The following is a 24,505-nucleotide window of genomic DNA, read 5'->3' as shown; positions in this document are numbered from 1 at the left end:
TGTCTAGGAATATGTGTACCAAATTTGGTTCCAATCGGTTCAGCCGTTTAACCGGAAATGGGAGAATCCAGATAGACAGACCGACCGTCATCATGGAGATTTTGTTTGAATCGGATTCCACGTGTATTTCGGTAAAAAAAAGTACTTCTTGCCACAATGCCACAATACCTCCCTTACTAACGTACGGATGATAAAAATGAATTCATTTTATTTACATATCCAAAACTTTAAGTCCATATGAAAGAGCTTAAAAGACGAAATCAAAAGCCTTATTATAGAAAAAGCTTGAAATTTTGGAATATTTTAAGCTCTTCTAAGGCTTAGGTCTTTCAAAAAGTCCCAATTCATCTCAAATCACAAGCTAGGGATTGAAGCCTTAGACCAAAAAAAGAATTCAATTCCTTTGCATATGAATTAAAGCCCTTTCGCAAAATTCAAAACTTCAAGTCCATATAGTAAAGGGCTTAAAAGACGAAATCCCGAACCTAGGAATTTCAAGTTCGTTTAGAGCTTTCAAAGCCTTGGGCCTTAGTTATTGTAAAAATGATGGATGCGCATTATTAACAGATCAGCCCTCGTATTTCTTAAGTTGTCGCGATTTGGTAACTTTTCTCTTTACGGTTGGCAATTGAAGTTTAGGAAAAATCCTGTCATTTGTCAAGTTCACCCTAGGTGTACGGTGTTACGTCAATGAATGTGTTTACAATAATACAACCATTTTACGCAATTACACCATTACCATGCAATTCGTGTCGTTATAATGTGTGAATAAAGTAAAGAAAATTAATACCAAATCAAGAAAAATGAATTGTACCCTTAACGGTTATTGTGCGCCGCCCAACCCTGTTAATATCACCAAAGCAATATGTTGATTTAAACAAATCGCCACCCCTTGAAGTTATTTATAAATTGGAGCACGCGTTCCCGTAATGTTAAAATGAATCCGGACGACGACGACGCCGTTATAAATCAACTGAAGCACCCGAGGCTGGTTTGTGACGTCCTGCCTAGAGTCGGCTTAAACTTTTTAAGAGCCCTGGAAAGTAACAAGATTAACGATAAGAAGCACTCACGCGTAGACCTCGAAGCTTTCGCAGAAGATGAGCTCGTTAGGAAGGAGTACCGAGAACTGGTGAGTGTACGAAGCGTTGCATCATGGTATTTAAATGGTTACAGTAGTGCCACTCGATGTAGATTGTGTCGTACTTTTTATTGGAGTGTAATATGTTTCAGTCCGGGAATTTGCTCATTTAGAGCTACAGTACAGGTACCTGATGCAAGAAATCAGCAATATTAACGTGTGAATTTTTTCATTGTAAAATGATTATCATTTTTGGCAGGTGTAGCTGAATCATCTCATTGAATCATGATCTTCGATAGCCTAATTACATCGAGCTATGTTTGCTTTTGTGTTCCTTCCATCTTTTAATTCTAATAACATAATGCTCAATTGTTTTAACAAATTTCTCTCTAGGAGTAAGTCTTTCTTCAACTGTATTTTTTTTAGATTTGATCTTTTAGTTCACAAATGATCCTTGGAAATATGTTTGAACGATCCTTTAATGATCTAAAATTCTAAAATATAAGCAGAACTATGTTTCCAGATCACGTTAAATAAATATTGAAGACAATTGAATACAAGACGCAGTTCATTGTTTTCTGTCATTGGGTTACCATCTCCAGCATGAACGGTTATGCTCTCTTCTCTTATCCTTATCAAAATCCTCGAAGAACATTATCTGTATTTAATACAAACATACACTTTACCTTATTTATAAGACCTCTACTACCCTCTAGTCACCCAACTTTGGAAAAAAACTGAATCTTGGATTTGAGAAAATGGAAATTTGCTCTTGAAATTAATCACAGACTCGTAACTGAGGGAGATCTCTTGTTTTGCAAACTGTAATACTTATTTTTAGGTTGTACACCTATGTACACACCACACTAATTACTCTTTAATATATAGAAATACATTACAGTTTTTCGGGGAAAATTTGGCATCATCCCATATATCTACATAGTTCAGCACGTGCATTATGAAACATTTATCAGTATCATTTGACGCTAGTATCTCAGGATCCCCCCTTTAGACAACAAAATTTGATGACTGGCACACCGTCAAGGTACAGGCGACATATTGCAAAGAATTGTAGGACTCTGGGATAATTCCCCTAAAAGCCGTTCAAAAACGCGGACGGGCGGGCGGATGGACAAAACGCAAGTAATTGCGTTATTAAAGCTTACCGAAACATTTTTTAGGGGAATGTTTCGAGAAAGAAGTAAATTCCCCTTATGTGATGGTTTTGTCCGTCTGTCTGTTCCTTATCTAACTCGAGAATGAAAAGAGACAGTGATGTCAAACCTCTAAAAAGCATTATGCGGGTCACTCTGTAATTGGGCGCGAGCCTGTTGAGGGCCCAGAACAAGAGAGGGATAATGAATTAATTTTTAAAAAAATAAGTGCTATTCAATTTGAGCCGTGATTTGTGTTTTGTTACCACAGGGTGGTTCAAATTTGTTGTTCACCAATCGATTTCATCCACTTTTCGCAGACTCTGGGTCAAATTCGGTAGTTTCCAAAGTTCCAATCTTGACATAGGCCACCTCTATAAACAGAAGTGCCAAGCAACTTTTGATTTCGCCAAAATTTGGTATTTGGAGGATCATTAATAATAAAAACCGAAAAGCTTTTGAAAATTTAAACAAAACAATCTCTGAAAAAAAGACTCCAATATTTAAGCTGTACTGACGGGTTGGACACGCCTCCAAACTACTTACTACTACAATTAGGGGGTTGTGCGTGGGTGCACCATTCTGTTGAAACCAACACTTTCCAATTTTTGTTTTTTGATTGTGTGTCATACATCGTTGTCTTCATAATCAAAAGTGCTGATCAATATACTACATACTTTTCCTGTGGGCCAAAGAATCTCCTACGATGTTCAGTAGCAGAATTTGTTGATACTTAGCTGGCGTTCGGAAACACGACTTTTAATCTGGCTAATATGCTTGAACTGGTAGCAATGGATTGATGAAGGTTTGACATCACTGTCTCTTTTTGTTTTCGAGTTAGACGAGGAACAGACAGATAGACAAAACCAAATGGTGTTTTTATTTTTTTGTATTTGTTCAAATAACATTTAAAAAAATAAAAACAAAATCGGAAAATGTCGGTTTTTCTGGCATATCTTCTGAAGTGTTCGGAATTTTCTGGTTTTCTTTACAGCATGATTTCGTAGAGCACTTTTTTATGTAGAATCCATAGCGATACACAATTTATATACAAGGTGTTTGGTTTTTTATACGACTCTAAATTACATTTTTTCATATGGACCATATTGGAGTATTGTAAATTACATAACAAACGTAACTACATAATTAGTACTGATCTAAATATACTTAGATAAATGGTAACAATAAAAGAAAAGGATAGGGTGAGCTGTAGGAAAAAATGCAGTTATAATAATAATAATAATAAAACGTTGTATTAAAAAAACCAAACACCTTGTATAAAACCTATGTATTTCGATGGATTCTGCATAAAAATGCTCTAATGCCAAAATTGTGGCATTAAAGAAATCGACTAAATTCGAGAAACGCCCCATAGCGGCCAATCAGCTGAATTCTCTACTGTACTGAGGAGAATAGCTAATAAAACAACTTATAATTGCGAGTTGAAAATAATAAAGTAAGATCATTTATTGTGGTTTACTCTTCTAATAAATTAGCGACAGTGCCATCTATACACAACAATTTTTGTGCCATGTTTTCTCTTGGGTGTACTACTGTAACCTTTTTAAATGCGAGAGTTGTATGTAACCGATTTTCTAGTACTGCGAGATGCCGGGCACTCCTAGATCGACATTCCTTATGGTGTTCAGTCCCGATGGCAGTAAGGTAGCATCTACTCATGGCAATCATAACATCTACGTCACGGATCTCAGAAGCGGTAAGAACATCAGAACGCTAGTCGGTCATCCACGGACACCTTGGTGCATCGCCTTTCACCCTACCTGCAATGAGTTGCTCGCTTCTGGGTGTTTGGGCGGTCAGGTGCGAGTCTGGGACCTGAGTGTAAGTATCTACAAAAGATGTCCCCCGCTAACAGGAAAAAAGGTGCTGATTTGTTGCTCATTTTTTGTTATTGTGGCGGAGACTTCGACCGAAGATTTAATTCACTAATTATACTGTACAGGGCGGCAGCGAGGTATGGACGGCTAACAGTCAAACCGTGATAGCCTCAATAGCATTTCACCCGAGTGATCGAATTTTAGTTATCGCCACCTATAACGAATTGTACTTCTGGGATTGGAGCAAACGCGAACCGTTTACTCACACGGCCACGTGCAATACGAAGGAGAAAGTTCGTTACGTCGCATTCGATCGGTTAGGTCTTAAGCTCATTACGGGAATTGCAAATACTCCGCAGTACAGATGGGACAGATCGCGTGTGGTCACCTCGCAAGCTCGATCGGAACGTACGCGTCCCTGCGTGCCGCCTCCGGACCGGTCGGTTAACCAATCGCGGCGGAGATCTGTGCCACGTTCTCTGGGAAGCTACGTGGCGAGTACCACTACTCAGGTGTGTGCGTGTTTTTTTACGTGCCGTAAGCACTTTGTTCTTTTGCATATGTTTAGATCACTGCCTCGACTTCGACCGATCGAGTTCCACTGTCGACCGTGCCGGAGCGCGAGAGGCGAATTATGGCGTGCTATCGTAATTTAGTGAGGGAATACGAATTATTGGTACATCGTTATCTACAAGTTTATCGACCAGCCATGACGGTTAGTAGCTCTTTTCTGTTAACAACAAATTATATGCATGCTAATAACTCACATTGCTGATTGCAGTGACATCTAGGGTAGTTAATTTTAAATTAAAATGAAAAAAATGTGAATCTTCCCTTCAATATACAGGGTGGGCCATTATGCATGGGTGGTAGAATTTATAAAATTCACTGTGGGGATATGTTGAAGGATTCTTGGGCTAGAATATAAAAATATTGTCAATGGAATTGCAATTGTTATATAGGGTGATTTAAGTCAGAGAACCCCCTGTATATTAGTGAATATTTTGACTCCTTAGTCAATTTTAGTGTGGCTTTGTATATGGCACATGATATCTAAAATGAGTTCTTTAGCTGCATTCCTACACACGAGACTACCAAAAGTGGATCTAGTGTGACTATGCAACAAATGAAAAATCTAATTATAAAACACTTCATCACCAAACATAAATCCAGTCTTAAAGCACCTTTTAGCATCTAACATTTGTCAAGACATGGACCTTGCCAAGGATTTAAAATGTGACCAGTGTGATTTTGTTACCAAGTACAACCAGAAACCACAGAATTTCGGAATTTTCAATATTGCACAAGGAAGTTTCCTTGGAAAATTCCACCGCCATCTTGTGTCAGATCAAGTTAACGTCACGTTTATTGCTTTTATACATTCGATTTGTACTGACGATTCGTTGTCAAGTCAAGATTTTGCTTTTGCTTAGTTAACATGAATTATTGATTCTTATTAAGTATTAATTGCGGTTTTAGTATACGAATACCCAAGTGTCAGACGTTAGACTTTGCTACCGCACTATTTATTTGCCGCACTATTCGCTATTCCTCTCGTTTGTTTGTTTATGTTGTTGTCTGTTACAGATAAGGCAGAAAAGCGTCTTTCTGAGCTCAAAAGGCCGTTACAACCAGATTTAAAACTAATCTTTTTATTTTTGAATTGTAATTATTACATTGTTTCATAGTCATTTAACAATTATAGCGGAAATTTCTCTGACTACGAGTTGATTCCTTTTTACTGAAAATTTGAATTAAATTTAAACGTTGATATTTCAGATCTAGGTCTAGAACATAAAGTCACACTAGAATTGACCAAGGAATCGAATAATATACAGAGGGTTCTATTTAAAAAATGCGACTTTGATATAAATCACCCTGTATAACAATTGCAATTTCGTTGAAAATATTATTAGATTGTAGCCTAAGAGTCCTTCAACATGCCCCCGCAGTGAATTTTATAAATGTGGGTTAATAAACCTACAATCTTCCACCCTCGCACTAATGGTCCACCCTGTATACTGCTTTAAAGTTCAAGATCCAAGATTTCCTGTTAAAATACATCTTTAAGGGTTTATGACCGCCTCTTGCATAAAAATTGGTTATACTCTTTGTCATTGTATGCAATCTATAATTATATTAACAGTAATATATCCATTGGAATTACAATAACAAATACCAATGACAAACTATGTACCTATTTATCTAATTAAAAGATAATGATATAAACAGGAAGCGCCATTCATTGATTATAAATATGAAGTATTAAAATTAACGTACAATAAGCATACTATAGTGAGTTTATGTAAGCTTATCTAATTGAATTTATGAATGAATAATTTACAATTAGTTGTTTATGCAGCTATTTAATGAAACTTAAGAATTTAAACGGTCTACTTTTATCTTGTTTAAATTCTTCGCCAATGCGAACAACAAATAATGAGACTCGGTTCAGGTCTCTTATCAAGCAGTCTTAATGCAATAGGAAACTAAAACCTGATAATAATGACTTAACGGGGCTGAAATTCTAAAATATTAATGCCCCTCGTCTTCTAAATGATAAGAGCTTTCGGACGCACCAAACATAATCGAAATATTTTGACGGGAACGGTTGCAAACGGCGGATTAATTACAGCTTTTTTTTTACGGTAACGGCGACTGAAACACAACCCTAGAAATTCAATCAGTTACCTTTAGTTTCTATTGTCAACTCCTAGAACCAACACAAATACGTTTGGTACGACACTTAAAACGCTTCTAGATACCGAGTGTTCATCTACACTGTGATCACGAATGGCCGTTTGCAGAGACAAATTTAAGCTAGCTCAGTTTAAATTTGTCTGTGCAAACGCCCATAAAACTGGTAACTTCAAGGCGAAAAACGGGTGCTTGGTTACAAGTTTTTGACATACGTCAATTTTTCTCTGAAAATTTGAAGATGCAAAGGTCCATTCAAAAATTCATATCTTAAACCGTTCAAGATGAGGGAGTACTATTTTTCATAATTGAATTCTTAAAGTTGTAAGAAATTTTTCGAGTGATCGCTAAAAAGTTTTCAGATCTGCTGCGATTTTGCAAAATTAGCAATGGCAGAATGTCAAAAATTTCCGTGTATCAAATTACTACTATTTCTCATGCCAGAAATGAACGTAGATTTCAATTTTAGGGTCACATTCTGTATACATCCGGTAGTTCTTAAGTGATTGGCATTTTTTGAACTGCGTAGAACTTTCAGAGATGACTTAAAAAATTCCTTGGACTTTGAAGATTCCACTGTAAAAAAGAGCCCTTAATTATCTTGAACAGTTTAAGAGATATGAATTTTTGAATGAATGCATCTCCAAATTTTTAAAGAAAAATTGACGTATGTTTCTACTTCAAAAAACAAGATGGCGCTATCTCCCGGCATTTACGAAAGCGGCGCCATCTTGAAATTATCTTATTTCAATTCGCGATGATCGATCATGGCTCTGAACCAAATTTCAAGCTTCTATTTCAACTACATGAATCTCCCTGTATATTCAGTGTGATTTAAAATTCCAATACTCGTTGAAGTCAATGTCCAAAACTTTCTTTCGGCACAGAACTTCCACCATGACCTCAATCTGATAGTGTGATGTCTCAGGTTATTTCCTCTTATTGAGGTCAGGTGTCTGGAGGCAGCCCATCATTTCTCAGGGCGTTATCTGAAGGATAAGACCGCCAGAGTAAGAGTCCTCCATAGGGGATCTGGAATCCTGTTAACAGATAACAGTTCTCCCTCAAGGAGAGAGGTAAAGAGGCGATACTGTGGATAAATCTCTGGTTGGTACGAGGTCTGATCACAAAATACAATGAATATCTTTATTACAAACAAAATAATAAGGTTACATGTCCTAAAGATGCGCTTATCCTTGACTGGAAACATTATTGAAAGGGAGTTCAGCTGCTTTTTCGTGACGGCCATCTCAATGTCAGGGATGGTATCAAAACGTTTTTCTTTTATCATGGTTTTTTTGGTGCTAAATCTGGTAAGTTAAGACTCGCGAATCGGCAGCGCCGTGGGGCATGTGGAACAGGTGGCCGCTTTACGGTTTCAAAAAATTTGAATTTTGTTCAAATTTACACATATACCGCTTCTTTGCGAACGTGAACTAAAGTATGCCTGGAAATAGAAGCGATAACAACGTGCGCATGTTCGAGATAAAACGCTCGTTAGATCGGATTGTAAGGGGGGGTTCGGCAGACGAGGTTAGACTTTCAAAGAGTTATCACGTATTATTGATGTGCGAAAATTAGATTGTATTTTCGCATTATTTCGCAGCTAATTCCGCGAGACCTTTGGTTTGTGAAAATTTATCAAGTAGCGATAAAGCGTTACCCGTTTTATTTGGGGTGAAAACATTCTAAACAAGAACGTTGTTGCTATTTTTCAATCGCGTCTTTAGGAAGCGGTAATTGAAATCAGATTCATGTACCATCGAAGTGATCTGTTTCCACCTTTCTAAAGGAAGCTACATTTTCCGGTTGCAGAAGATAATATTACCCACGTAAATATCAGTTATTTCAATTTTTTTTATTTGTATAAAGTAGTCGTTGGTTTGTGAATTTGCCGGAATTTTGTTCCAAAAAAAATTTTGATATTCCTAAAGGAATCGACCCGTGAACATTATTTGCATGAAACATATTTTGTATTGTATTTAAAATTATTGAATCCAAACAAAGAATTTTTGTTATTTTGCTTCATTGGTTGGGCATTTAGTTTCAGTGATACCATTCCTTTGGTTGGATTAAAATTTTGTTTAGCATTCAAAGGTGTGTAGATTTTAAATGGGGTAATGTGACAGGAATTGATTATGTATAAAAAAATGACAGTTTAGATAAGGAGTATTTAAAACTTGCTTATAACCAAACCGGCCAAATCCCACCACTGGCTTTGAGCAAAGCTACCATTTTACTTTGTTTTCTTTACTGTTCTAGATTGATAGGGGAACTGATCCCATGGAAATGGAACAAAGCAATCTTCCTAGTACATCACATTCAAACGTGCAAACTTCGACACAATCCCAACAAGAATCCTCACCCAGCGATGCCTTACCATCTCGATGCCGTCTAGTCTTAAGAAGCACTTTAGGCGTACAAACCAGCACTAATTCGGTAACAGACACGAGTAGTTCTCCCAAACCGGAAAGTTCCTTTCAAATGAAAATCAAGTGCTCCCCAAAGCACACTGCCTCTGAAAAGGGCGCAGACTGTCGCACCAAAACTGACACCACAACGGAAACAGAACCAAGCACAAGTGCCCAATCAGAGACCGCGATTCCGTCAACCTCGTCACAAGCCCCACCGAAACCCATGGAACAATCGCGAATTCCATTGAAACGTTTGTATCCCGGTTTTATAAAGAAGACTTCGAAACAAAACAGGCGACCGATTCTTGACACGTCATCCGATAGCAGCTCAGATGACAATGTTGAGCTTGTAAAAAAGCGATTGTTTCCTACTCGCTCGAATAGTACACCGGCAAGTACAGCATCCGAAAGTCTACCTTCTCCCAGTGGGGATACCCAACCAATGACGAGCACAAGTTCCAACACTCCGAGCTCTACCCGTACAGAATCGAGCAACGATAGACCGTTTTGTTTAAGTAACTTTGTAGCAAACAATGGCAACACGTCACAGACCTCCCGGGAGCATGTGTGCAACCGATGTGGGGGAAATATCGAACGTCAAACGCAAGTCGATACGCCTCCCCCGCCTTTGGATAACCCACGCAACGATCAGGAGGAGGCGCGCACCGACCCACCGCCCACTCATTCGCAACCTTGCGCCCGATCCCTAATGAACACTGACACTCGCACGACAAACTCGACCGTTTACACGCCATCTAGCGGACCGCGCCGCCGATTTTTCTCGCACGTTCTCTCCGCATTTCTACCGCCACGCAGCAGCAGCTCGCAACCCACGTTACGCCAACGTCAAAATCGTCTGCTCTCGCTCAGCACGCGAAATCACCTCGACTCGATCACGCGGAACAGCGGACGGAACAGCAACTTCGCACCGGACGAGGTCATCAACTACGCCGAGCGTGTCAATTCGGAGGGCGAAATTTCGGAGCAGTCGCCGAACGTGAACGACTTTCACCCGTTCGATCCGCCGCCCGAGTTCCCGTCCATCAATCCCGAGAACATCGGCATCGGCAACATGTACTCGAACATCGTGCAGGATCTCGAGTCGAGCCTGAATAACGTTCGCAATATACGCGCGAGCAATCGGCCCGGCGAGACCTCGGACATGCTCAGTACGTTCTCGGAGCGGCTCGAGAGTATTATGCACCAGTCGGATTCCATCTTGAGGAATTTACGGAACACCATGGATCTGTTGCCGCAGAGCACGGAGGCGACGGAGATGAGGGCGCAGGGCGCGCCCGGTGGAGGAGGCGACGCCGAGCATCCCCGTTTTTTGTTCAACGATCCCAACTTTTATGTTCGCGATCAGAATCAAAGTACATTGGCGGATAGAACTAGGTAGGTAACCTTAAATGTACTTACGTGTAAACAAATGGAGTACCCAGTATTGAGTATGGTGTATTAGTTCATACACTAACCGTTTGAGGTAAGTATTAAGCACTGACAATTACACGGTACGACAGTGCTATATAATACAGATGGATCATGGGATGGGTGCTTTTAGAAACATAACAAAACCACCCTGTATATGGTTGATAAATCGTACTTTATTGCAGCAATGGCTTGCAAACAGTGCTGTTGTACTGAATACCAAAAGTACTTTTAAGTACCACAAATTTTCTGATACTTATACTTGAATGTTTAAGTACTTATGTCTTAGATTAATACTGGTACTTAGTACTTATTTAAAACTAGTACTGAATATTCAAAACTACTTAAAATAGTTACTTAAGTAAAAAAATAGTTTAAGTATCGAAAAATACTGGTACCTACTTAATTTGTTGTATTAGTTTTAATTGTGAAATAAAGTATTTACTTCAGCTAAACACTAAATTTATTTTTATTAGAATAATTGATATTCAATTTTACAATGATTGACATTTAGTAACTGAAACAACTTACATTTTTATGGTATGGTACTTCAATCCTTAATTTAAGTACCGTGAGTACTGAATAGTCTGTACTTCATTTTATTATATTTAAGTTCGGTGTACTTAAAATTTGAAATATTGGCACTGGTACTTAATACTTCAGTACATTTTTATGGTACTTACAACAGCACTGCCTGCAAAGCCTCATCGGGCGCAAACGATAGGTACACTTTCATATTGTCTGCATAACTGTGGAATTTGCAAGACAATACAGCAAATTTTAAATTAAATGTATAACTATTAAATAAAAGTGGTCCAAGTATGGACCCCAGAGGAGCGCCACAGCTCAATCCGCGAGGAAACTCAAAATCATAGAAGAAGCCTATAACTTGTGGTGACAACCCTGCAAGCGGTTTAACGTGTCAAAAGCTTAGACCATACAGTACAGGGTGAGTTAACGATTGAGCAGAGTAACTTAATGCTTTGAAGATAAGATTTTTCGATAGAGTGCTTTTGTATTATGATATGGTTGAATATTCTCCACATTTTAAAAATATTTGGAATTATACAGGGTGCGCCCACAAAGTAAATAGTAAATAGAACCCCCTGTATTTGAATGCATTTTTCAATTCTACGTGTAATTGTACGTCTTTTTTATTATATGGTTAATATCCAAAAAGCTAGTAGTTTTAAAGATAATTCGATTTGTTTTTGTTTAAATACATCTACTATGCAACATTAAAAAAATAGCTTACAGGGTGTTTTTTTGGTAGGTCCAAAATTTCATTTTAAAAATCTCAGTTTTTTTAAATGGAACACCCTGTATATTTTTCTGTCATCTTTTAGCTCTTCCAAAAACCTTCACCTTTTGATAATAATGTTTAATAATAATAATAATATTTATTACTGCACACTTGTAACAAAAAATATACATTTGCAGAAGTCACACTTATACCATATTTTTGAAATCCAAATTTTCAAATTCTGGTATGCTATAAGAGGCATGTTTAATTAATATACATTTAAGAATTTTCCTCAGGCTTAAGATTGATAATTTTCATATACTTAAAGGTAATTTATTAAAAAGTATGACAGAAGTTCTGAAAATATTTTGTGTAGCCTACAGTATTTCACATAAATTTACAGCTGTTCTCATATTTTTTTGACGCATCCTATGCACTACAATCATGTGTCCATGGAAATAAAGAGTATTATTATTATGACGCTGTTATGGCGTCACTAAACTAATGCGTCCGCCTCTTCCACCTGCCCTACTTTCCCACAGAGCAAAAGTGGTTCATCCAAACGCTCTGACAATTTCGCCTTGTAGCAGTCCCAGTCAGTGGATCGGCGAATTCAAAACCTGAAGGCCCCGCAGTGGGTTGCCGGGTTTAGTTGGAAGAGCTGTGGTCACGAAAGCGACGGCTCGGCAGACACTCTCCAATCCGTGATCATCTGAGCTATTGAAAAGGGGCCCAGCGTCAGATCAATGACCTCCTGCCTCCGCGCTGTGACGAAGGTAGGGGCTGCTCCCTGATTTAAAACATTCCAAATCAGTTGTTTGCATCACAGCTACTACTCGGCGGTTCTTTTTCAGATCCGAATGGTGTTTGCACGACTATAGGTTAACCCTTGAGATTCACATACTCACGACTATAGTGTATCCTATTCATGACAACCCATATACTGTATTAATGTCAAAGGCCTTATAAAATCAAGTAAGGTAAGATCAAAAATGTCAATTGGTTCAGGCGTTTAGCCGGATACAAAAGTACAGACTGACTGAGACTGAGATTTTGTTTGATTCGGATTTGGTGTGGGTGGTAAAATTGAACACTAGGTCATGGAAGAGATCATATAATACATTTTTGCGTTAATTTATGGACGCACTGATGTAGTGTAATGGGCTGTTACTCAAAAAGGGATTGAAACTTTCCTTTAATTTACCAAGTTTTGAAACTGAACCCAAACTGTAATTTCTATGCAGAAATTAATTCAATTGTTATTTGCCGTCGGCTATCCCGACTTTACAAAAAAGATGAAGTCTCCCACAATGAGACCGATTGAACCAAGTTTATTGTTAAAAATATTTTTTGTTATAATTTCGGGACGCAGTTTTTCCTTAAGGATAAGTACATTTGGCTACTTAATAGCTGCTCCCTATTCGCTGCTAGTAAATATACAGTGTGTCCCAAATCGCGTGGGATTGCATGGGTAACTTTCTTATTATTAAAGATAGAGAATTGGTTAAATGGACAATGTTTTGCAGTTTTAGATGCTTATTTAAAATTTCTTTGTGGAAATTCAAAAAGTCACATAGGTTCGACGTAAATTTAAAAAAAAACACAAAAATTGGTCATTTCCGTGAATGTCTTATAATCTTATATCATCGAAAGCATAAGAGATATAAAAAAAGCTTTATACAAAAGTTATTGTTTTTCATACGCTTAATTTAGAATTCATATAAAAAAAAATTCAAGATGGCTACTTTTACTTCCTAAAGTTAAATAGGTGCCATATTGGATTTTTAGAGTACTTGATAGATTTTTTAATTCTATTTTCAACGAGCTATCATAACATAAGATTGAAAATAAGATACCAGGTATATCAACGGTTTTTATATCTTAATCAAGTAGACTGTGATGAATTAAAAAAAAACAAAACAAAATCTATTCGAGGCAACAAAACAATGAAAATAATTACATCAGATGTTTAAAATTTTAATAATGACCAGTATTAGTGAAACACACTTCAAAACAGTTTACATTGATGCTATAACACGCCTTTAGAACGCCTTCGCGCAGTTGTGTATGTTATTATTATGGTTGTAGCATTGAATAATGATCACTCAACGGTTGTAGCTACTTTCCATATACTTTATTCTTGAATGTACAATGTGCACTATTCGTGAATTGTAAACCTGGGCAGCCAGCTTGTTGATAGGTACCATAAACCAACCCTTTCTGTGAAACATACGTTATCTAGAAAATCCTTTAAGCAAGTTTATTGGAGAATTTGTAAATAATGGTGAGCAGCTAAAGGCTTTTGCGAGAGGATAGTTTGTAGTTATACCATCATTTTGTAGGTACCTATGTAAGTATGGATAATAAGATAGTCAATAAGTGATGTCATAAAAGTCAAAATTTGTGTAGGCCTACTTATATAAAATTTTGGAGGAATTGTAAAGCCCAAACCCCCTTTCCATGAGTGCGCCCCTGATATTTTAAACATCTGATGTAATTATTTTCATCGGTTAGTTGCCTCGAATAGATTTTGTTTTGTTTTTTTTTAATTCATCACAGACTACTTGATTAAAATATAAAAACTGTTGATATAACTGGTATCTTATTTTCAATCTTATGCTATGATACCTCGTTGGAAAGAAAATGAAAAAATCTATCAAAGTTGGTAAATGTTCCTCAAAAGTAGGCATCTTGAATTTTTTTGCATCAATTCTAAATTAAGCGTATCAAAAAAAATCGAAATTCTCTTTTTAACCGATCTCTAGAGATTTAATCTGTTAATTTTCAAAGCTCACAAATGGCGATATCTACATTTTCTATTGGTTAGTGGATTTTTACTCATTCTAAACGGCTGTTGTCATTTCAAAACTGCACATTCAGCATTTCTTAAGTTGGTTTATCACATGATGAGCTAAGAAATGTAATACTAGATCCCTACTAAAACGGATGTAAACTAAGCCATATAACTCACATTCCTGGACACGACTGACTATTAGAGGAAATTTAAAAAAGACGCATTGATAAATTGATCTATTTATCGTCCCATTCTTTCTCATTTAAGTTGTAAACCACGTGCAAATTAATCATTCTACAGGGGTTTCTTGCGGACACAGGAGTAGTACTAATTTAGTTTGGATTTAACACACCAGATGCTTACCTCCAAACCACAGTTGCCTAAATTTAACAAGGCATGATCCATCTGTAGTATATTTACATTTGCGGTACTAGTATTTATGACAAATATAACAAGAAGTAAGTACGTTATATTACTATTTAAAAAACACTTATGTATCAAGTAGCATTAATTTTTCAACACAGGATAGTCCTATGAAATGTACAAGATACAATGCAACCCTAACAACAAATAATGAAATACAAAGACAAAAATTTTTGATTCCAAAATGACTATCCTTCTTCTGACCGTTCAAAGGTATTGCTCTTCTCGCCCAACAATAAAACATGTATCAATTTTCCATTTTATTAAGGACGGCATACGAATTAAAAAATTGAACCAGTTATGAAATGAGGCAACCATAATTCAGCTATTAAATATCAGAGGTCGCAGCATGTTTTAAAATCGAAAGATAGTGAAGTATTATCTTTGTAGTAAATAAATTGTGCTGCCACATCGTGTCGAGTAGGTGGTACTATCTACTTACTCAATTGGTTTGTGTATACTCTAAATTTAATTACTTTTACATGTTGGCTTCCTTGACCTTGTGCACATTCCTTTGCTTATTTTAACGAGATAAAAAACAGCTGGTTGACATAGATTAAATTACATTTAAGAGTCTTCTTTACCTAAGCGCAACTTTTTTACATTATAGTGTATAGATGATTATAGCTGCAAGAGATAAGGTGATATTCTTGCTTTGTCAACTCCTGTCTTGGTCCTTAGTTAGTTCCCACCGACGCTGTGCAGCGGCGCCACTTGTTACACTCAAATTGTTGATTTAACGCCCACCAAGATACAGACTTTATTTACAAAAATTATGATTTCATTTTTTGGGGTCATGTTTAGAAGTAACTTATCTAAAAATCTGTCGGTTTACTTTTTCCATAAATCGTCTTGATCGAGAGTAAAAAAATAAAACAGATTAGCGCAATAATCGGTGCGAAACATCTAATCTTTAAACAATCTGTATTAAGTTGCTATAAACTTTTAAAAAAAAATAGTCCGAACATTTTGTAGATAAAGGTCTAAATTTATAAAATAGTTCTTAAAAAAATTGTTTTTGTAAAAACAAATAGAGTTTTTATGGCGGGCGCTCTTATGGAAATTTACATTGGATACAGTGGGTACAGAAGACTCTTAAAGGTACACGCAAAAACCAATTATGCACTATTACCTGTTATAATTCAACAAATTCAAGGCCTGTTTTTTTGTTCAAATACCTAGCCCTTCTGCTCTCGCTCTGCAGTCGAAATCGCAAATAAAATTTTTGACGTTCATTTGTTAATATGCTTATAATTCTTTGATGTGAATTTAAAAGGATACATAGGGGAATTTGCTTTATTTACAAAAAACTGTTTGTTTTTGTTTATTTTGTCATACCTACAATTTGTAATCATTATTTTCACTAATACTTCATACTATGCGATCAGAAAAGAGTTGTTGTCGAGCAACCTTTGGAATTTTTGGTTACCCAGAAAATCGGCGACTCGATTGTCAATCCTTTTTTGATCGCCCCTTATATGAAAAGCTGGAGAAATCCTACTTGGGGGTTATCTCTGCCCTCGAAATTGACAGAGGATGCCCAGGGGCGGCGCTACGAGGGTGCAGTGAAGTAAAAAATTAACCGTGCCGAAAAAATCGTTACTCGGGGCAATTAATATTTTTTTACTGAAAATTCACCCCCGCCCCTGTGATGTCTACCCCTGAGCATACCCGGAGAATTTGGACAGTAGATCTGGTCTCTGCGCCAACGAAGATAATAAATGCATTTTTGCACCCCTGTGATTTTTAGGAAATGCACGTCGTAGGATAGACATAGGATAAGGGCAGCGTTACACAATCGTGTAAAATTTCCAAACGGTTTTAACTACCTGTCTTCTTTTCCGGAGGGTCGCCCACACACATTCAAATCACAAATGTCATTTTATCTTAGTAAACGAGAAAGGAATGTTGGCATAGGTCGCGTTTATGTACTCGTCTTTAGACAAACAACAATTCATTGTACTCAATGACATCATAATCGGATGCAGCAGTTCCTTTATAATATTTTTTTACAGACGCGCGCCAGGTTGTACCTTAGCGACATCTAGAAATAAATAGCTGCACTACTGCTGCTTGCCGCCATTGTGATTGATGTAACTTTTTAAAAATGAAATCTTTGAGAATGACTCCTGGCCGCAATATTGGGTTTTAAATGACAAAACTTTCAATATTGAAAGAGGAGGAGCAGTTTTACAGCGACTGTACTTTAAAATTCAACAATTGCTTAAAATAAAATATAAAATGTGCCCTCTTATTTTAGCAATATTGTAGTAATTACTGTCTTTTTAGTAAAACTTTTATACAGTCGCTCTAGAGTAATGTATGTAGAATTTATATTTTCAAAAACCAAGCTAAAAAATGATTGTATAAGCCTAGGAGTCATTCTCAAAGTTTGATATAATTTTACAATGCAATTTGTCAGTGGCGACCTCTATTGGTTCTCATGAATAGTATGCCGTCCTTAAGTCAGATTGGATGAGTTAGTATGAAATTTAGGAATTTGTTTCTCAGTAGATTGGAGACTGGTGATTCTTTAAACGGCGCCCCTCACCACGAAGAACTGTTCACAAATCGAAGTGCAATAGCTTCCGACCATACCTACCCTCGCAATCCGGAAAGCCCCAGAACACTGCCATCTTCGTCAGATAACCTTACACCCCTAATGACTTCGCTTCATCTCACTATATCTCACATTCAGCGACAAGCTCGTCTTTTACGGGTGCAAGTCGAAAGTATAGAGCGTATCGATCGTGCCATGCTGGAAGTCGCGCAAATACAAACGATTAGGCAGATGTACACGGAAGTGAGACGTCATATAAATAATCTCAGCGGGAATGACGGGCGAAGTACCGGCGTTTCGAGCGTTAGACAAATGATGGCCGGTACTCGCATTAGCGATTCGAGCCCGGGGAACTCCTCGGTCGAGGACGACAATACGGTCTCGCCAAGCGTGGACGCTAATCGACCCACAACAACTGAAGGTATAATGTTCAACGTCGACTAGGTAATAATCATTCTTGTCTAGAACCGAGTACTTCGGCAGAGGGTGCGACTCCGCCGCTACCGCGTCAACGTATCACCGCAAGAAAATCGTTTCCCCCGTCGCGCCTTCTCCACATTCAGCGACAAAACCGTAGATTCGCAGTAGTCAATTTTCTACCACGTCGTTATTCTCCGCGCGAACGTACAATGAGGCGGCGCGTGTATCTGCGCGCCTTCTCAGCCAGATCCAACGCGTCGAGGTTAGGATCGGAAATGTACGACGGCGGATTCCAAGAGGAATCGCGCGTCAACTGCGAATATTTCGCGTTTATTATTAGAAAATTGGAATTTTTACTAACCGAATACATTCGAAGTCTCGGTCGACCTTCGGATAGTCAGCCGGTTATACCCGGTATCGAAGCGCGAGAGAACGATACCGTGAGACTGCTCAGTGTATGTCGTACTAGATTAAATCGACTCTCTGGACAACCTTGCGGGTGTCATACCGAGTCTGGTACGGTCGAAGGCAGTAGCGTAACCGTAGACGGTGCCTCACGAAGCTTAGCTAGAATTACATTAACCTCCCATTTGACCACCATGTTGCAGTTCATCGAAGAGAATAGTAACAATCATATTTCGCAAAATATTCGTTCACAAATTAAGAACGCGATCGATTTAACGTTTTTATTGTGCGATATTCTTTTACTTCACATTGTCGACTCCATCCCGCCACCGACCGGTATGAATTTGGATCCGGAACGTGAAAGTCTGTCTGCAAGGATCGATCAAATGTGTAGCCGCATGTTGCAAGGGCGACTTAGCGGAGAATCTCACAGTTTAACGCGCAGTCTACGTTTAATGAGGATAACCGCGCGGTTTGCCTCGCGCGCCCTCGGTCAGACCTACAATGCGAGACGAAATGCGATCTTCTCGACGGGAAACAACAGTCGACGCGAGTTAATTGGGCAGATCAGCAATACTCTACATAACATTAATAGAAGCCGAAGAATTTCGCATTCTCCGAATCAACTCAGACCGAACGTCGAAGTGACACCTTCCGATATGCCAATGCGCGAATGGTACCAGACAATTAACGCCCTGGTCTCACGCTACAACACAAGCCAAACAACCACGAACACTAACAGTACGGCCGGCTCCACTCAGTACAACGCCGACCTCTTGGATAGGCCTCGAAGTGCCGTTTTCCTGTACGAGGATGGCTCGGTGAGCGACGACGACAACGATCGCGACTGGTACAACAACAATTTGCCGAGCAACGAACGCAGGCAGACACTGTACCGGACCAGTAACGTAAATCTGTTAAATAACGACTCGTCCGCACAAAATCGACTGACCATCCCCACCGTGCAAATTAACGACGTGCCAATTTCCGAGTCGAACTCCGCGTGGCACTCGCGAATATCGCACACGCGGTATCGACTCTCGGAGTTGCGTTCGAATCCTACGGGCGGCCTGTTTCGCCCCAGGTTTCTGCATCCGCTTTATTCCGGCGTGAACCCGTTCGACACGGACATCGACGATCCGCAACGCGAACAGTCGTACGAAGGCGATATGGTCCTAACGGTTACACCCAACCATCGAATACAGGCGTGGGACATTTCGTCTGGTAAAATTCCCGATATCACTAACGGTAATGTGGGGCGTTTGGTGAGTTGGTGTTAATTTGTTGTTGTGTTACAGCTATGCGGAATATCGTCGTCGGTGAATGTAAAATTCACAATGATGCCAGTGTAGACATTTCGGCGGATGGAACGATATTAGTTACACTTTTACCGTCGGGTGGATATTTAAATGTAACAAACAGATTAGGTAGGTTTTGGCATGACTAATTGCTTTTATACGCTCATGTACAGTTCTTGACATATTGAGTGTGGAAACTGCTAAATTAAAACAGGAGTGGACCTAAAATAAAGCCTTGTGGCACCCCTATACATAATTAGCCAAAAGAAATTGGAACATTTACCTTAACTTATCAGTTTGGTGTACTTAGGTCGTTAGAATAATTATTGTTCTAATGGCTTCACTCGTTGCGAATATCCTAAGCCCCCCCCCCTCCGTCGTAATTGTGCGTAAGTGGTGGGAGGGGGAGGGGTAACAATGTACCTACAAAAAGGGTATTATTGCAGTTTTACGGTTATATCTTGTAAATGACTCGTGAAATGATTATATTTCAAAATAATAAAGTGTATAGTTACAAATAAAGGGGAACATAAGTAGGTATACAAATTTTACAGACGTCTACGTTTAATTTCGTTGGGCCGTTCAGCTCCCCAAAGTCTGTTATTTATGCACTCCAGGTCTTGGTCAACAACTGGTTTGTCAATTGCACACACCTTTGATCGTCCCCGTGATCTCTCGATCGGGGAGGAGTAACTATGACTCTCTTAAGATGTAGGATGGGTCAAGACCGAACATTGAAGTCTGCAATCCGCAAACCAAATCCATCTGGTGTCCTAACCACATTTCTACTTGTAGGTAAGTTCTCAATCAACGTTGGCGGACTGCTTCGGTTGTTGGCGGTAGGGATGCCAGATTGAAATTGGATTTCACAAGTGCTTTGGAAAACAGGTCAAATCGCAATTTGTCTCCTGTCTTACCTCCATAGAGGGTTGTCAAAAATAGTAGGTCGGTTTCGACAATAGCTTCAGCTTGAGTGTCATGCTAGAAGAAAGGTTTAATTTCTTTTTTTTTGACCAACAGTTTGACCACGTTCTTCTTGCCCTGCCTGATTAGTGCCGAAGTGGTGTCACATCCACTTATGGCGTGGAGAAATATGACTGACCTTCTGATGTCGTCTGCCAGTTTGAAGTTGTCTGAAGCAAATACTTTTGATGGCGTCGTTTCCCATACAGGTTTTGAAAAATATGTTTGCTAAAAGGTGGGGGGGGGGGTACAGTAGGTACAACAAGGCGAGCTGAGTCGATTACTCTCTGGGAAATTTTCATCTAAAATATTTTCAATTTTATAAGACCTTCGCTTTTATCCGAAGTATTTTAAATGGCATACTCTAAATCCATTTTTTAAATCTACGCAAAGTGTGGCCTACATTTGATACATTCGAAATTTTTGGAAAGTATAAAAAAAGTTTATACAGAGTGTTCAGTACGTAATTCATGTCAAATTTCACAATTTCGAAATTGCAAAAGTCTAACTTGCCCCCCCCCCCCCTCCAGCACTGGATTGTATGGTCTGTATGAAATGAACTGGAAGTGTACACTGCCTTTTTTTGAGGCCCGAAAGAAAAATTGTCTCAGATCGACCCGGAAAAAAAAATTTTCCTATAGAATGTGGCCTGTAGAATCCATAATTTCAAACAGTTCCAAGATTGGGCTATTAGTTCAAAAGTTACAGCCCTTTGAATTTTCTTTCGAAATTGGTTTCTAGTCTATAACTTTTGATTGAGAAGTCTGATCGAAAAAGTACGAATTGTTTGGATTCTACGCACCAAAATTAATAAGAAAAAGTGTTTTCCCGAGAAATTTTGGTGTAGTCGATTTTTGGTAAAAAGGAAGGTTATACACTGCCTTTTTTTGAGGCCCGAAAAAAAAATTGTCTCAGATCGACCCGGAAAAAAAAATTCTTATAGAATGTGGCCTGTAGAATCCATAATTTCAAACAGTTCCAAGATTGGGCTACTAGTTCAAAAGTTACAGCGCTTTGAATTTTCTTTCGAAATTGGTTTCTAGTCTATAACTTTTGATTGAGAAGTCTGATCGAAAAAGTACGAATTGTTTTGGATTCTATGCACCAAAATTAATAAGAAAAAGTCTTTTCACGAGAAATTTTTTACCAAAAATCGACTGCACTTTTTTTTGAGGCCCGAAAAAAAAATTGTCTCAGATCGACCCGGAAAAAAATGTTCTTATAGAATGTGGCCTGTAGAATCCATAATGTGGCTAGTGCAGGGGTCGGCAAGTTGGGGCTTTTCGCATTTATTAAAAAAATTACTTCATTTTTTCGAAATTCACTTTTTTTGTGACACTTGTTTACTTTCTGGTATTCTTTTGTTTTTATTATCACAGTCTACTCCGATGTATAAAAATGTAATTAATTAATGGGTAGGTACTTTTGTGAAAAATACTGAATAACCTAAAAACTATTGGGTTTAAAGCACAGTACATCCCTTATACAAATTAAAGAGAACATAAAAGACAATCGAATAGCGAAACAAAATAGTGATAGTTGGATTTGAAAAAGAATAGTTATGGTACTTTAGACAAATGACATTGAAACAAGTAAAAATATGCAGGATGTTCTATTTAAAAAATCAGTTATTTAAAGACACCGTAAAATTGGAACGCCCTGTACATTCAAAAATAATTTCTGTTGATCCACAATCATCTATAGTTGACATTTGCACAAACTATTTTAGGTATGAGCTAGGAAAGACCGACGCACTGTTGCAGCACCCTGTATATAACCAAATAGTTAACATTGCTTCGAAAATGTTTAGTAATTTTGTAAATTGTGACTTTTGGCTCTTCGGTTTCAATAGGTTGCCGACCCCTGGGCTAGGGCATTGACCATGATGAGCAGGTCCATATCCTCACAAACCACCACAACTTTCTCGTCCTCCTGTGATACCTCAAGTGTCGTGGCAACAATCAGGTGGTCCGCGTCTTCATTAGCTTGCTTCACTGAGAAACCTTCACCTTCAAGCGTCTCCGTAAGCAAACTAATAAGACGTGCCTTTTTTTTGTCATTGGGGAGGAAGCTCTTAAGTCATGGTCACGACCATTGACTCGGTAAAGATGGTCATCAGAAGTAGTGTGTTTTTTGCTTTGCCAGAGGCGCTTACCATTTGACGTTCTTGGTGGGCAGGTCTTCCGGGTAAGTAGGTAAGCAACACCTATTCGGGCCTACTTTGACCTTGGATTCTGCGCAATGCGCCGAGTTCAAGATCATTCGTTTCACCACCATCAATGACAAAAGTTGATCCTTCCCAGTTTCCCTGATTTATTTATTTTTTTTATTATCCCTCTCTTGTTCTGGGTTCTCAAGATATTTAGTTTGTTGTTTTTGCATTCGGTGTCTTATAGCTCTGGCACCTCCACCAAGAAAAATCTTGACGATTAACGTGCGCATGCGCAGACTGCGCAATGTCATTTTTCTTATTTATAGAGATATTTTTTTGAAATTTTAACCTTCTGGTAAAGGCAAACATATCGCATATTTTAAACATCATGTGTGCGCATAGGCAGACTGCGCAACAAATTTATGTTTCACCAGGGTTTAATCAAATAATATGTCAGGAATTGTACATTTCTGATTTAGGTCGCTTTACTTTATTATTTTATGCAGGTGTATACAGTCTTCACTGGGAAACACTGGGTCAGTGCTTGTTTGTAACAAGCTTTGAACAGAACGCCGTCTCCGTTTCGCTTTCGCCTTTAAGCCGCCACTTAGTGGTCGGACTCGCCTCTCGCCGTGTCTCAATAGTGCCGAACGAGAAGTGGACGATGGCCCGAATCTTCTTCTTAAACCACAAGGACGCGCCGTACAGTAGCCGGCTGTCTCTGCTTCGCGAATTGCAACAAAATCGCGACACGACGTACATGAGCCTGAACTGTATTCGATGGCTACCGTTCTCCGGTCAGGGTCTGATTTACGCGACCAACACTGGACAGTTGAGAATTTTATCTTAATACGTTAATTGTACATATCTAGTGATATATTAAGTTCCAGACTGATTGGATTACTTTTTTCTGCTATTTCGTTATTTAACTTTTGTTTTTTTTTATTATGTATTAAAATTTAAAACCTAACTGTGATTGTTTCTTGAATTTGTATACAAGATTTACATTTATAGTTTTAAGGTTGCTTTATGAAAACAGGGAATTAATATAGATTTACATTTCAGTATGTTGTACTTTGCTACGTTTATTTATAAACTCATTGGCTTCACTTATGATGGTGATCTATTATTGTTATTGTGACTATCCACTCCTTATAAGCGAAAGTGGTTAACAAGTGAATAAAAACAAAGAGCAATGTTTAACTTGTATTATATCTTTGGGACATAGTTTAACAGCTAGTAGTGATCTGTTTCAGTTGTAAACATGGATTGGTATGACAGTTTGGTCTCCCTTCATAAATTCCATGCTGTACTGCAACTAGCAAGAATGTACACATCATCAGTTCTCTGCAGTCCTGATGCACTTCCTCCACTCCAGATCGCTGACACAAAGGTAGGCCTCATATTGTGTGTGTGAGGGTAAAATAGCCACTTCCAGACTAGCTTGGAGCATATGTCTAATGTTTGGGGTCGCAGGTGGGGCCACAACGCCCTCGATACAGCTTGACTGTCTGTGAGGATGTGTATTTTTGTCCCCTTCTTACCCATTTCTAGATTTATGAAGGCACAGAGGTACTTGAAAGAAGGTAGCTTTTTGCCCCAGTGATTCCGAGATTCAGCAGTTTTTTATTTTTG

At 38.4% G+C, this 24,505-nt stretch overlaps 1 protein-coding gene across 2 annotated transcripts; it reads left to right on the top strand.

The window, feature by feature from the left end:
* Positions 1 to 214: 214 nt before the first annotated feature.
* LOC116171920 lies at positions 215 to 24,073 on the top strand. 2 transcript variants are annotated; one of them, XM_031488957.1, is made up of 9 exons: positions 215 to 1,132; positions 3,835 to 4,077; positions 4,199 to 4,585; positions 4,642 to 4,788; positions 9,033 to 10,579; positions 17,587 to 18,053; positions 18,098 to 19,705; positions 19,756 to 19,884; positions 23,377 to 24,073. In XM_031488957.1, exons 1-9 carry the CDS (start codon positions 938 to 940, stop codon positions 23,718 to 23,720), a joined length of 5,067 nt encoding a protein of 1,688 aa, XP_031344817.1. In that variant the 5' UTR covers positions 215 to 937; the 3' UTR covers positions 23,721 to 24,073. The 2 variants fall into 2 exon arrangements, with proteins under 2 accessions (XP_031344817.1, XP_031344816.1); XM_031488956.1 differs by having other exon boundaries at positions 17,584 to 18,053.
* Positions 24,074 to 24,505: the final 432 nt, after the last annotated feature.

The sequence above is a fragment of the Photinus pyralis genome, unplaced genomic scaffold, assembly GCF_008802855.1.
Source record: "Photinus pyralis isolate 1611_PpyrPB1 unplaced genomic scaffold, Ppyr1.3 Ppyr1.4_LG5, whole genome shotgun sequence".
NCBI lineage: Eukaryota > Metazoa > Arthropoda > Insecta > Coleoptera > Lampyridae > Photinus > Photinus pyralis.
The sequence above is the reverse complement of the archived record's forward strand: the minus strand, read 5'-3'. Positions and strand labels throughout refer to the sequence as shown.